Genomic DNA, 15,222 nt, shown 5'->3' on the forward strand with positions numbered 1-15,222 from the left:
TAAACGTTGAGAAACTGAGAACAAACTGAGGGTTGATGGGGGTGGGAGGGAGGGGAAGGTGGGTGATGGGTATTGAGGAGGGCACCTTTTGGGATGAGCACTGGGTGTTGTATGGAAACCAATTTGACAATAAATTTCATATATTGGAAAAAAATGTAAAAAAAAAGTCTGTAGTTCAGACTCAAGAAAAACAAAAATACACTTGGCCCTTGAACAAGGCAGGGTTTAGGGTGCTGATCCTCTAAGCAGTTGAAAATTGATGTATAACTTTTGACTCCCCCAAAACCTAACTACTAAACAGCCTGCTGTTGATGGGAATCCTTGCCAAAAACATTAACAGTCAATTAACATGCATTTTCTATGTTATATGTATTATATACAGTATTTGTACAATAAAGCTAGAGAAAAGAAAATGTTATTAATAAAATCATAAGGAAGAGAAAAAACATTTATAGTATTGTATTGTGTTTATATTAAAAAAAAAATCTGTGTATCAGTGGACCTGCACAGTTTAAACCTGTGTTGTTTTTAATTTATTTTTATTTATTTATTTTTATTGTTTGTTTATTTTTGAGAGAGAGACAGAGCATGAGCAGAGAGGGGCAGAGAGAGAGGGAGACACAGAATCTGAAGCAGGTTCCAGGCTCTGAGCTGTCAGCACAGAGCCTGACGCAGGGCTCCAATTCACGGACTGCGAGATCATGACCTGAGCCAAAGTCAGATGCCTTAACCTACTGAGCCACCCAGGCACCCCATAAACCTGTGTTGTTTAAGGGTCAACTATAATGTGTTAAATAACTGTTTTTTTTCTTTATAAAACTGGAAAATTTCAAACACATACAAAGGTAGACAAAATAGTCAGGTGGACTAGATTTCAACAATTATCAGCTGAAGACCAATTTTGACTTTATACGTCTTTCCTTCTCTTGCTCAGATTCTTTTGAAAAATAAAATCCAAAATATTGTATAATTTCATGCATAAATATTTCCCTGAGTTCCTATGCCATCCCAGTTGACTGAAAGAATTTTGTATGATATTTCAGGGATATAATTAATCACACTCATCATCCTGATGAGACAGGAAGATCCTGTCTTCCAGATGATAAGCAGTAATAAAACTTCTCAACAGTATCCTACACAGAGCTTATAAGCATTGATGAAGAACTGTTTCAACTTTTAATGTTTGTGGGCCCCAATCCTGGGGTCCCAGGGAAGCTATACTTTAACATTTACCATAGCCGTAATGATTCGGCAAAACCTCAAAGTGTGGTGTCTATTTCTGTATGTCTGCTTTGTTAAAAAACAAAACAAAACACAACAAAAAGGAACATTCCAAACACAAAGATAAGAAAAACAAAAACCTCCCTGGTTTTTAAAATTAAAGTCATACAGGAGCACCTGGGTGGCTTAGTTGGTTAAGTGTCTGACCTCGGCTGAGGTCATGATCTCATGGCTCCTGGGTTCAAGTCCTGAGGCCGGCTCTATGCTGACAACTACTTTGGATTCTGTGTCTCCCTCTCTCTCTCTCTCTCTCTCTGCTCCTCCCCACTCATGCTCTGTCTCTTTGTCTCTCTCTGTCAAAAATAAATAAACACTTTTTAAAAAAGGTTAAAGTCACACAGCCTTGCACATACTAAAAATATAAGATAAAATCTGTGACTTTCTGGAGTGTGCTTCACCATGATGACTTATGACTCTTCATGTAAAAAAGCATATATAACCCTGTACCAAATGTCCCTTCCATGGACCACTCTCTTCCTTGTGAAGATTGTGTATCTAGGCAGCTGTCCCAATTTGGGCTCAAATAGAACTCTTTTCCTTTCTCTTTAAAATTTTAAAAAAGCGTTGTTCATTTGGTGTCGACCACGCGACTGTGCAGTAGCAAAGCAGTCTTATAAAACCATGAGCATGAGCTGAGCATTGAGCCAGAGTCCCTGTGTATTGATTTGCTAAGGCTGACATAACAGATACCCCAGCCTGGGCAGCGTGAACAACACACATGTATTGTCTCCCAGGCCTGGAGGCAGGGAGTCTGGGATCCAGGCGGGGGTGGGGCTAGTCCCTCCCCAGGCCTCCTCTCCCTGGCGTATAGATGGCTGTTTCTCCCTGTGTCCTCACAAGGTCATCCCTCCTTGCGTGTGTGTGTGTGTGTGTGTGTGTGTGTGTGTGTGTGTGTGTGTCTTAATCTCTTTTCAAAAGGGCACCAGTCATGGGGCTCCTGGGTGGCTCAGTCGGTTAAGCATCCAACTCTAGATTTCAGCTCAGCTCATGATCTCCCGGTTTGTGGGTTCAAGCCCTGCTTCAGGCTCTGTGCTGACGGTGCGGGGCCTCCTTGGGATTCTCTCTCTCTCCCTCTCTCCCTGCCCCTTTCCTGCTCTCTTTCTCTCTCAAAACAAATAAAACAAAGGCACCAGGCATACTGGATTTGGACTCACCTTAGTGACCTCAGATTTCCTTTAGGCAGACCTATATTGTCAACTCTTTCCTGGGTCCCCAGCCTGCCCCATGGATTTCAGAGTCACCACTATCACAATTACGTGAGCCAATTCCTTAAAATAGATCTGTCTGTATATATCCTATAGCTTCTGTGTCTCTTAAGAATCCTGGATTATAAAACCTAGAATCAATGATCTTTTGTCTTTCACCCCTACTAGTAAATAAGCCAAGATCTTTTCTGATCTTGTTATTATTATTAATATCCTGACTCACATGTTCCCTGTCTGGCATCGGGGAGCACTCTTCTCTGGGGCATGTGGGTCTCTGGTACAGGACAGGAGCACCTGGGTCGCTGCACCAGAAGCACTTGCTCCAGAAATGGGGCGTGGTCCTACCCCCCCCCCCCCACCTGCCGTCAGCCAGGGGGAGCCCGTGGTGGGTCAGCTTCCTGGAGCTGCCCTAAGGAACTACCACAACCTGGGGGGCTTACAACAGGGCTCCCCTACCCTCCTGGGCTTGGGGGCCAGAAGTCCAACATCAAGGTGTCACAGAGCCACGCTCCCTCTGGAGGCTTTAGGGGTGAGCCCTTCCTGTCTCTTCCAGCTCCTCGGGGCTCTCTTGGCTTGTGCCCACATGACCCCAATCTCTGCCTCCATGTTCACCTTTCCGCTTGTGTGTGTCCACACTCCCTCTGCCTTTCTCCTACCAGGAGACATGTTGGGAGGTCCCTGGGTGGCTCAGTCGGTTGAGCATCCAACTCTTGATTTTGGCTCAGGTCATGATCTCATGGTTCATGAGTTCGAGAGCCCCGCATCGGGCTCTGTGCTGACAGTGAGGAGCCCGCTTGGGATTCTCTCTCTCCCTCTCTCTGCCCCATTCCCTGCTCTCTCTCTCAAAAAATAAATAAACTAAAGAAGAAGAAGAAGAAGAAGAAGAAGAAGAAGAAGAAGAAGGGAGACATGTGACTACATTGAGGCCCAGGATAATCTAGGGAAAGCCCCTCCTCTGGAGATCATTGATTTCCTCCCTTCTCCCACACAGGGTAATAATCGTGGATTCTTGATAAAGAGAATATTTGGCTGAGGGGCGGTTTTTTGGGCCTGCCACCCGTGGCCACACCCCAGGTCAGCGGAGCAGGGTGGCTGACTCCTGGGAGTGAGGCAGGGGTGGGGGGGAAGGTTACACATGGGGGAACATTCGCTGAACTCAAAGCAGCACAGGGAGATTTAGCACAGGGTAGACCCACCTGCTGTCATGATCGGAAACTAAGTAAACAGCACATTGGTGACTTTTCTTGAATCTGTATTGCTAAATGGAGCGAATCTGAGGACACAATGTACACGCGAAAGGCCACATAAAAAGTCATGTGGAAGAAAGGAAGGTTCTTTTTTTTTTTTAAGTTTATTTATTTGAGAGAGACAGACAGTCGACTGAGGGAGGGACAGAGAGAGGGAGAGAGAGAAAATCCCCAGCAGGCTCCGCCCTGTCAGCACAGAGCCTAACTCAGGGCCCCATCTCATGAACCTTGAGATCATGCCTTGAGCAGGAAGCCAGAGTCAGATGCTTAATTGCTGGAGCGCCCCAAGGACAGTTCTTGTCATTGTTGGTGGTTTTGTGTCAGGGAAAACTGCATGGGTGGCAGGAAAACAATGGCAAAGTGGCAGTGGTCTCCTGGTAATGACGAACATGTCCTTTCCCTTGAATCAGTGGTCATGCACATGCGGACATGGCCTCCAGAACTGTGGGCATAGAACTATGTCTCCTTTGGGACTCCTGGGTGGCTCAGTCAGTTAAACGTTTGTGGCTAAGGTCATGATCTCGCAGTTTGTGGTTTCGGGCCCCACATGGAGCTCTGTGCTGACAACTCAGAGCCTGGAGCCTGCTTTGGTTCTGTGTCTCCCTCTCTCTCTGCTCCTCCTGCATTCAGGGTGTGTGTGTCTCTCTCTCAAAAATAAACATAAAAAAAAAAAAAAAAGAAGTATGTCTCCTTTCTTTCTACCCTGTGCTCACTTGGGTCGACCAGAGGTCTGGAAATTATAGAGGACTCCCCCAGTGATTACAGGATTCTGGAGATCAATCTGTCTTCATAGGAGGGACATGCACGTCACCATGAGGAGAGGACAGTGAACAAGAGGAACAAGAATGGCCGAGTCAACATGCACACATATCATGGACCTGACAGAAGCAGCACTTACTACTGCCCTGCCCCCAGAGCCACTGTCAGGTGTGCATCCAGCTCCTGGACGTCATCTGTGTTATTAATTGTCATGAAGGGGTGCCTGAGTGGCTCAGGCGGTTGAGGGTCCGACTTCGGCTCAGGTCCTGATCTCACGGTTTGTGGGTTCGAGCCTCTCGCTGGGCTCGACAGCTCAGAGCCTGGAGCCTGCTACGGATTCTGTGTCTCCCTCTCTGCCCCTCCCCAGCTTGCACTCTGTTTCTCTCGCTGTCAAGAATAAATAAACATTTTAAAAACTGAAAAAAAAAAAGTTAAATGATGTAAGAAGATTGTGTTGACTTGTTATCGATTTTGGTATAAAGGAAAGCGTTGATACATAAGCGTATTTGCTTCTTAAAAATGTGTGCATCCACAACGTTCAGCTGTGCACATGCGCGGATTCCTCCCGGGAAGGAACAAGGAAAACAAAATGCGCGAGGAACATAGGGGAGGAGGAGATAGATGCACAGGGGAAGCGGCGAGGGGACAGCCGACCTGCAGGGGGCGTGCTGGGGGCGCTCCATTCCGGGGCGTGCTGGGGGCGCTCCATTCCTGCGCGCACTGGCGCAAAGGCCTCCGCCAGCCGTCCGGACCCGCCGACCCAGGCATCCCTTTCGGGGAGAACGCACCTAGTCATTTGCATCCATGGAATGCGCGCCCCTTCGAGAAATCAGAGACCTCCAGTCTGCACAATGCGGTCAGCATCCGGGATTCGGAGCCCAGAGGAGCAGCGGCGAGGCGGTCAGCATCCCAAGGCCACCAGGGCGAAATCGCCTCTAGGGCGGTTGGCCCCAGGGCTTTTGAAACGACCAACCGGGACACGTGCCCGAGCATAAACAGGGGCCTCAAAGGCTTCGGGTCTTCACCCAGAGACTAGGACCCGGAGCCTCCGAAGCCACTGTCAGCCTCGGCGCGCGCGCTCCAGCAGCAGTCCGCGACCGTCCCCTCCGCCCTCACGTGCAAGCAGCGCGGAATCCCCAGCTCCCTGCTCCCCTGCACCCCGGCACCCCTGCATCCTTTGTGCCGTTGTATCCCCGCCCCTCTGCATCCCTGCCACCTGTCACCACCACCGCGGCTCCCCCGAGCCGCGCCACCCCCAGGAGTTCGCCAAGCCTCCCTATGGCGCGCTGCCTTCCAGGACCGAGGACTGCGAGCTCGAGCCTTGCCGCCGTAGCACCACCGGCGGGAGGCGCTAGGCCAGCCAGGGCACCACCCAGCGCGGCGCGTCCCCGGCACGCCCAGGGACGCCCAGCGCATGCGCCGCATCCTCTGGGAGCCGCCAGGAGATGGCGACCCCGGCTTCCAACGACACCATCAAGCCCACGTCCCTTTTTGCATTTCAGCAAAAACACTGGAGTCCTCTCTCCCCGATGGCCTCTGAAGAGGCCGCGCCTTTTAAGTCCTTTTGCAAACCGCTCTGTCGCATCTGGGTGCCTGCAGGAGGGTGGCCCTCATTCCTGAGGCCCTGATGTTCTTTTCTGGGTGACTTCCACCCACACCCGGAGTCGGCTCCTGCTCTAGGCAGTGCGCAGTCTCTGGATGGCTTCCGTGCAGTGACTCTGAAAGCTTCCGTGCAAAGCTTTCAAGGGCTTTGTTCCCAGGGAGCTGGAGCTCTTCGGGCCACACACGTGGCGTGCGCAGATGGCATTTCACAAGCAGGAAGACGGCCATGTGTCACACGCGGACGCCTGCGCGCCTGGTACACCTGTTTGGGGACCGCGACACCCAAGTGCACGGGTGTCCTCGGGAATCAGGGCAGACAGGGTTTCTCCTGCTCTCGGGGGGCTCTGAGAGTCGCCCACACTATCCAGTGCAGTGAGGGGAGGAAACACAGCACTTCCATTTAAGTGGCTTGTCGCGCTCACCTGCCTGGGGGTAGCCTCCAACCACTGTGGAGGGACACTGGAGACTAACGTGCTCCCCAGTTCACTGCAGGGCTTAGCGCGGAAGAGCTCTCAGGCCTGTCAGAAACCTCAAACCAGGTGGTTTATTAAATCCATTTAAAAGACCCAGAAAAGAGGCGCCAGGGTGGCTCATTTGGTTGAGCGTTAGACTCTTGATTTCTGCTCAGGTCATGATTTCACATGATGACATGGTTAAGGATTTCAAGCCCTGCTTCGGGCTCTGCGCAGAGTGTACAGAGCCTCAGAACCTGCTTGGGATTCTCTCTCTCCCTTTCTTTCTGCCCCTCCCCATCTTGCATGCTCTCTCTCTGTCTCTCCAAATAAATAAATAAACTTAAAAAAAAAAAAAAAAAAAAAAAACTCCCAGCAGAAGCAAGGTGGAAGACATGGGGTGAGCTGACAAACTTAGGACAGATGTCAGGGAGCCACAGGAAGTCCTGTGGCCTGTCACTCCCTGCTGCCTCAGCCTTCTCGCTGATGGTGGGGTCGCCAGGACAGCTGGGCTGATGCACACAGGTGTGGTCCCCCAGGGACAGGCTCACCTGTGGAGAGCCCCAGATGTAGCTGATTAAGACCTAATGGAAACCGAGTGCCTCAGGGGTCCCGATTGCTGAGTGTCTACTAGTATACTTGGTGATCATGAATATTTAATGCCTCACGTTTAACTACCTTGTGTCGTGGTCCTCCGGTCTCTATTATCCTTAAGATCCACTTACTCTACTCACTTAAAAAAAAAATTTTTTTTTAACATTTATTTATTTTTGAAAGACAGAGAGACAGGGCACAAGCAGGGGAGGGACAGAGAGAGAGGGAAACACAGAATCCGAAGCAGGCTCCAGGCTCTGAGCTGTCAGCACAGAGCCCAACACAAGGCTCAAACCCACGAACTGTGAGATCAGGGCCCAAGACAAAGTCGGACACTCAACTGACTGAGCCACCCAGGCACCACTCTACTCACTTTTATCTACACTTACATCTTAGGAAATTCATCCATCTCTCCCCACCCTGCCCCCCCCCCCCCCCACTGCCACCTCTATTTCCTTGTCTTCTCCACCAGAATGGAAGATTCTACTATAACAAAAAGTCACTCCAGGAGGGGGCAGCCAGGCTGAGAGAATTAGGATGCAGGGAACAGGGTGAATGGCAAAAGAGGGGCCTGGCCTGTCCACAAATCAAAGAGTGATTTTTTCAGCGTGGAGTTCTGAGAGTTCTTTGCGTGGTCCAGATGACCACCTCATCTCAGGGCCCTTAAGTTACACTACAAAGACCCTTTCTCCAAATGAGATCACACTCACAAGTTCTGGACATTAGAACGGGGTCATATCTATTTTGGGGGAGGTGGCACTAGGAGTGGGACCCGGGACATGGAGACGAACTGCATCCCGAGACTCCCGGATTGCTGATGGTCTCCAACAGGGCATGTCTGCCTGGGGAAGACGAGGAGGTGCCGCCATGGGGGGTGAGGCAGAGTGCAGCCTGGCCGCCAGGAGAGGATGGAACTCCCAATCAGGAGGTGATAGCCTGTGGCTCCTGGAAGACAGCTGCTGCGACGTTCGGGCCCCACTGATGCCCTGGCTTGAGAGCAGGAGGAGAGAGGAAGCCTCGTAGCTGAGCCACAGAACCCGTGGTGGATGTCAGCGTGGCTCTTGATGTTCCCAGTACCGTGGAGTGAGACTTGTTGTGAACCCCAGCATGGGGTATGAGTCACAGTGTGCAGGCTGAGCCTCAGGGGTCCAGGGGACTCTGTCCTCCAGGGATGGTGTAAGGAAGCCCAAATTAGCTTTGGAAAGAGACTGTATACAAGAAGAAACAAGGTACCCAGCCATGTGAAGGAGGCCACCTGGACCAGTGTCTTCCCAGTTGACTCCACATTGACCTACCAGATTAACACCACCCCCCACCACTGACCCTTCCCCTGACCCCCTAGATAACCCCCTCAGATGATACCCTCCCAGCTGATCCCAAATTCCCACAATCTGGCCTTCAGCATGGTCACCAACCACCAGCTTTCCTGGGGAGCCCGGCTGTAACCACTGATTCTCAGACCAGCAGCTGGGACATTTTGGGCTGATCCATCATCCCACAGGAGAGAACGGGCAGATCAGGCCCCCAGAAGGGCTGCCGGGGGCTGTGGCAAGCTGAGGACAGGGCAATGGGTAAGAGAGGGTGTCCTGAAGGGCAGCACTGGCCGGAGGGGAGGTCATGGGCTCCACTGTCTTGGGGAGGAGGGAAGCATCAGGACCTGGCCTCCCCAGAGACCTGTCCTCCCAGAATCCTGCCTGGAACCAAATTACTCATGAGGAAGGAAGTGGGCAGAGAGAAGGATGCACTTTTCAAGCTTTTGCTGGGGTGGGGGGAGGGGCATGAGGGAAAAGCAGACCCTTGGCGAGGCTTGGTGAGCAATGCATGGAAACTGCCCTTCCTGGGAACATGAGGGTAAATTCTGATGACCAGGTCTGGGACCTCCATGTGACAGAGCAGCGTGTGCGCAGAACAGCTCAGGGCAGCCCGGACCTGATAGCTCTCAAGCTGGGTGACCCAGTCCACCTCAAGGCCTGTACCCAACGCTCTTACTCAGGCTCTAAGCCAACACAGAAATTGAGGGGGTCCTTCATGATTGCTCACTTGGAAGATTCTTGAAAACGTCGGTAAAAAGACGAGAATGAATGGATGTGGGGCTGGGGCTGGGGCCAGACCCTTTGCCCAGGAGAGGGGCAAGTTGAATTATGGGACCTGGATGAGGTGAGTGGAGAATTCTAGAAGCTGGGAGCAGTTTACTGGCAGGGGGCGTGGGTGTTTCTGCATCCTTCCTGTGGGACCTTGTACATCTTTGGTTCACCTTTCTCAGTAAACTGCTCATACCACAGGGACATGGGGAGAATGACGGAGACGATCTGGGGATGGGGAAAGGGAGCATGTGACTTGACGCAGTGAGCATGGAGAAGGTGTTGAAGCTCTGTAGAGGCTGGCAGTCTCCCCGCCATCCTCCCCACTTCCCGAGAAGCCTCTGGCCGCCACTAATCTGCTTCCCATCTCTATGGCTCTGTCCATTCTGTTTCTGTAAAAAAAAAATTATTTTACATTTATTTATTTTTGAGAGACAGAGTGAGACAGAGCACGAGCAGAGGAGGGGCAGAGAGAGGAGACACAGAATCCAAAGCAGGCTCCAGGCTCTGAGCAAGTGTTTAGCACAGAGCCCGATGTGGGGCCCGAACCCATGAATTGTGAGATCATGACCTGAGGCAAAGTCGGACGATCAACCGACTAAGCCACCCAGGCGCCCCCGTTCTGTTTCTTATAAGTGCAATCATACCCTGTGCGACCTTTCTCTCTCACAGAACATCATGTCTTTGAAGGTCATCCACGTGGTAGCATGTACCAGTGCTGCACTCCATTTTATGGCTGAATGCTGTTCCACTGTGTGGACAGAGCACATTTTGTTCATCCATTTGCTTGGGCTGTCTCCACCTTTGGGACATGAGGAATAATGCTGCTGTAAATGTGCGTGTAACTGAGTCCTTGTGTATACCTGGGAGTGCAATTGCTGGGCCATATGGCTCTTCCTTATTGAAGCGAGGGTCTGATGGGCTTTCTCCTGCATAGGCAGGCAGCTCTGGATATTGCATCACATTCCTGAACCAGATAACCCCCAAGAGACGATTAAACTTTAGACCAGAGCTGTCCACCTGACCTTTCCACGATGATGGAGCTTCTCCACCTGTGCTGTTCCATGCGTTGGCTGCTGGCCACACGTGGCTAGGGAGGCTAAGAAACTGCATCCTAGAATTTAATTTAATTTAATTCATTTAAAAAATTTTTTTTAACGTTTTATTTATTTTGAGAGAGTGCACATGCGTGAGAGAGGGGCAGAGAGAGAGAGAGAGAGAGAGAAAGGAGGGAGAGAATCCCAAGCAGGCTCTATGCTGGCAGAGCAGAGCCTGTCTTGGGGCTCCATCTCATGAACTGTGAGATCACAACCTGAGCTGAAATCAAGAGTCTAAGGCTCAACCAACTGAGCCACCCAGGCACCGCTTGTATTTAATTTTAAATCATTGAAAATTGAATAGTCCTTTGGGCACCTGGGTGGTTCAGTCGGTTGAGTGTCCAACTTCAGCTCAGGCCATGATCTCACTGTGAGTTCGAGCTTTGCATCGGGCTCTGTGCTGGCAGCTCAGAGCCTGGAGCCTGTTTTGGATTCTGTGTCTCCCTTTCTCTCTGACCCTCCCCGGCTCACACTCTGTGTCTCTCTCTCAAAAATAAATAAACTTAAAAAAAAGATTGAATAGCTCTTGTTGCTTGATGTTATCTCCAGGGGACAGCTCAGCCTTAGAGATAACAGATGAAGGGCTGCTTCTGTGAGCACCACCCACCTCACTGCCTCCCTCTCAACGTCCCATTTAAGAAATTAAAAATTGGGAACTCCATGGATACGTGGCATATCTAACCTTGCTGGCCCTGAGAAAACATTTCCTAAATACCACTGAGGGGTTTGATGACATACAATGGCCTACATGAACATCAGTGCATAAACAAAAATTTATGATACAATTGAACATAATGGATCCATCTCCAGAAGGCTCTATGGTCTCTTGGACAGTCCTTGCTTGTGTCACAGAAATGCTGCCCACTCAGCAATGTGGTCCACTACCTACCTCTGCTGCAGGAGGCTCCTGTGTTTAGATGCACACCGTCAGAGCAGGGTTTGTAGATCCTTGGTGCGAATACTTTCACAGCAGTAGGATATTTTCTCAAGACCAGCAGATGTGTGGTTAGCTCCAGATGGTGTCTAGGGAGCCCTGGTTTGAGTAGACCTAATTTTACTAAGTTTAATATAAATTACATAATATTCCTGAATTGTGTTACTGGCCTGCATTTATTGCGATAATAATAAAAAAATTAATGAAAATGGCAAAGATCTTGATACTAGGAATAACTAGCAGTTATCAAGCTGTGTGTGTGTGTGTGTGTGTGTTGTGCACATGCCAGACATTGTTTTAAAGGAATTATTATGAATTAACCACTTAATCCCCCTCCCCCATGAGGTGGGTGCTATTAACATTTTGACGACTTCGCCAGAACCCTTGGGAATGTCCAACTCCCCTTTATTACAGAGTGAGGAGCTCGTGTAAACAGTCATCTTCTGAAATATCCACTCATATATTACATAATCTAATCCTAACAACCTGGTCTTCCTGACCAAACTCAATGTACAAATTATTTTATTCTCTAACTTTAGTTATCAGGTTAAGGTTCTTGAATTAATGTTTGACCAACCCAGACTGAACAATTTAAATCCTTTTGGTCATTCTACTTACAGTAAGATTTTCTTTAAAAAGTTTACACTTCGTTTAAAAACATAATTTTCTTTCTGAATGTTGTAAACGCCTCTAGAACAGACTCTTTACAAGACCTCAATCTCCGGATCATAATTCCCAACAACCTCATGTTTCCTAAAACTTTGCAATATCCACTCCCTCAAGCACCCATACGTTCCAGAATGTAAATCTTTAAGGGTTACCCATAAGAACCGCAAATAGTGGATTCTAACAACTAGACTTATTTTCAAAGGCAGGTGAATCTGCCCTGTTATCCAGGCCTGGGATAAGCAGACAGCCTGTACTTGGGTGTCTAAATGTGACCGAACGACACGTTGCAGAGTGCAAGGCAACTGGTCACCGATAACGACAGATACCTTCACGGTGAGCGGGTTAACTTAAGACCCCAGGCGCAGTTTAGGAGTGAGATTCAAACGCAAAGGGCGGCTACGCGTCCGGTAGCATTCCCTGCGGCAAACAACACGGGAGGCCACGGTGCGCATACCCGCTCCCGGATTGTGCCTCGGGCCGGCTCTCCGTGCGCCTGGAAGGACGCAGCCTTGGTAAGACAAAGCTGCGTGGTCAGTGTGGCTCTTTTCTTGAAACCGTGGGTGGCTCTGAAAAGAGCCTTTGGTGTCACAGGGCCCCCGGGGCACACGGCCGTTGCCGGCCCGCCTCCGCAGCCTCACTTGCCCTTGGCCTTGTGGTGGCTCTCCGTCTTCTTGGGCAGCAGCACGGCCTGGATGTTGGGCAGGACGCCGCCCTGCGCGATGGTCACGCGGCCCAGCAGCTTGTTGAGCTCCTCGTCGTTGCGGATGGCCAGCTGCAGGTGGCGCGGGATGATACGCGTCTTCTTGTTGTCGCGGGCCGCGTTGCCCGCCAGCTCCAAGATTTCAGCAGTCAGGTACTCCAGCACCGCCGCCAGGTACACCGGCGCGCCGGCCCCGACCCGCTCGGAGTAGTTCCCTTTGCGGAGCAGCCGGTGCACGCGGCCTACGGGGAACTGCAACCCCGCGCGAGAAGAGCGCGACTTGGCCTTGGCGCGCGCCTTACCGCCCTGTTTGCCTCGGCCGGACATTGCCAACTCGGGCGCGGAGAGAGAAGAAAGACGAGAAGACAGACCCAAAGTAACGAGGCCGCCAGCCCCCCTGAGCCCTTATATATGGTCCGGAGGTAGTGGAGCTGACCTCATCTGATTGGATAGTAATGGAGACCAATCAGAAAAGGAGTTCATCATCCCCTAATTTGCATGCACCTTTTCCAGTGATTACGTTAGGCGGCGTTCGAACCTATCAGATACGAGGACCTCTGGATCCTTCATTTGCATACGGGACGTATAAATACAGTTGCTGGGGCGGCACGTTCTTTTTGTTTGGAGAGACTTGCCATAATGCCTGATCCGTCTAAATCGGCACCCGCGCCTAAGAAGGGCTCCAAGAAGGCCGTCACCAAAGCGCAAAAGAAGGACGGCAAGAAGCGCAAGCGCAGCCGCAAGGAGAGCTACTCCATCTACGTGTACAAGGTGCTGAAGCAGGTGCACCCCGACACCGGCATCTCGTCCAAGGCCATGGGCATCATGAACTCGTTTGTCAACGACATCTTCGAGCGCATCGCCAGCGAGGCCTCCCGCCTGGCGCATTACAACAAGCGTTCTACCATCACGTCCCGCGAGGTGCAGACGGCGGTGCGCCTGCTGCTGCCGGGCGAACTGGCCAAGCACGCTGTGTCTGAGGGCACCAAGGCCGTCACCAAGTACACCAGCTCCAAGTGAGGCGCGCCGGGCGCCCTGGAACCCAAAGGCTCTTTTCAGAGCCACCCACATAATCGAAAAAGGGTTTCGAACACGGTGAAGGGTTGTCCTGTGAATCAGTTCCGTTTTGTGCACCTTAGTGGTTTCCTGGTTACTGGGTCCGTGTGTGTGTGTGTGCGCGCGCGCGCGCGCGCCCCATTGTGTGTGTGCGTGGAAGGCGAGAGTGTGTAACTGTTTCTTATGGAGGTCTGGGATGGTAACCGGCCTGGCGGTCAAGGATCCGTGTCCACCCTCCCCTCTGCGGAGGGCTGTTGATGCATCGCCCTGCTAAGTAGACACCTTGAGTTCTTCGTCCTTTGGTGGCTGCAAGGGTGCATCCCCGGCGCTTGCGCGCGTAGACTCCGAGACCCAGGCCTGTCTGTGCGCGGCGTGCGTCTGTGGGTGAAGGGCGCGGGTCACCTCTTTCAGGAGGTGCCAATCCCGCCCCCCCCCCCCCCCCCCGCCCCAGTGTCTCTGATGGCATGGGCTGGGAAGTGAGGTCTCCGGTGTTGCGCGGCCCCAGGCGGTGTCGCCTGCAGCTGCATCCTTCCCTCGACCAGACATCTTGATCCTGAAGCAGTGAACATTTCTGGGAGAATGTTGGCGTGACTGGACCTTACAAAGGCAAAACGTTTGAAACCGAAAGGGAAATGGAAGCGTCTGGTGCGCGCGAGCCACATGTAACAAGCCGATTTCTGCTGCGCGTAGCTTTAGCCTATGTGGGGATGGGGGAGATCAATTCAGGAGGAAAGTAATTCCCCTTTAATGTAATCCCCCCTTTTCTGGACAAACAGCTCCCTCTTTCAGCCACATCATTTTCTGTGAAGCATTAGTGACGCAGAATTACCTCTTTTTTCGAATTTATGGCATTTATTAAGGGAAGTGTCATCTTGGCTCAGGGAAAGCGCTTTGGCACGAAGAGCCTTTACTTGGAAAAGGACATCGCTTTGGTTTTTCTTCGTTGTAAATAGGGGATTCCTAACAAGCACTTCCTTGAGCCACTCTGAGATTTAGATGTACCGATTGGTCGTGTCATCCGCTCAGGCAAGGAACAAACATTTAATGAAAGGTATCAGTCATGTTTTGCAAATCATCTCCAGAGGAAGCTGGTCGAAGCCGGGCTGGGCGGGAGGGTCTGAGAACGTCACAGTCGAAGCTCCCTCCGCCCCAGCGTCTGGAAGCCCACCCACCCTGTTCCTTCTCCTGCGTGGGTCCAATCTAAAGGAATTTAAAATCTGACACGTTTTTCAGTTGGCATCTAAAATATTTTTATTCTTAGTTGTTATAGTTACAAGGGCGCAATTCCCAACGTAGGAGGTTGTAAAAAAGCAAAATGGTCACATCAAAGAAATTAAAATAAATTTTTAAATAAAGTTCTTGAGCTTTGACACATTTTCAAATAATGCTCTTATAAAAATCTTTCTTACTGAAATATGGGTGACACGATCACATCAATCTTTTAAAGGTATCTATTGAAATAGCAATTCGATACTGTAATCAATTCTTAGAACACATGATCAAATTCTTCGTTAACAGTGAGACAGTCTACATGATCCTTTTTTT

The 15,222-nt window shown here is 50.6% G+C and overlaps 2 protein-coding genes across 2 annotated transcripts; one reads left to right on the forward strand and one right to left on the reverse strand.

Annotated features, from left to right (window-relative positions):
• Positions 1-12,418: 12,418 nt before the first annotated feature.
• H2AC25 (H2A clustered histone 25) lies at positions 12,419-13,009 on the reverse strand. Its single transcript, XM_025920131.2, has one exon. It carries the CDS (start codon positions 12,946-12,948, stop codon positions 12,556-12,558), a length of 393 nt encoding a protein of 130 aa, XP_025775916.1. The 5' UTR covers positions 12,949-13,009; the 3' UTR covers positions 12,419-12,555.
• Positions 13,010-13,211: 202 nt separating this feature from the next.
• Positions 13,212-15,045, forward strand: LOC112856933 (histone H2B type 3-B). The gene has a single exon (XM_086707405.1). The coding sequence runs from the start codon at positions 13,261-13,263 to the stop codon at positions 13,639-13,641; it is 381 nt and encodes a 126-aa protein (XP_086563531.1). The 5' UTR covers positions 13,212-13,260; the 3' UTR covers positions 13,642-15,045.
• The last annotated feature ends 177 nt before the right edge of the window (positions 15,046-15,222 follow it).

Source organism: Puma concolor, chromosome A1 (assembly GCF_028749965.1).
Source record: "Puma concolor isolate L17-30 chromosome A1, mPumCon1.1.hap2, whole genome shotgun sequence".
NCBI classification, from domain to species: Eukaryota; Metazoa; Chordata; class Mammalia; order Carnivora; family Felidae; genus Puma; species Puma concolor.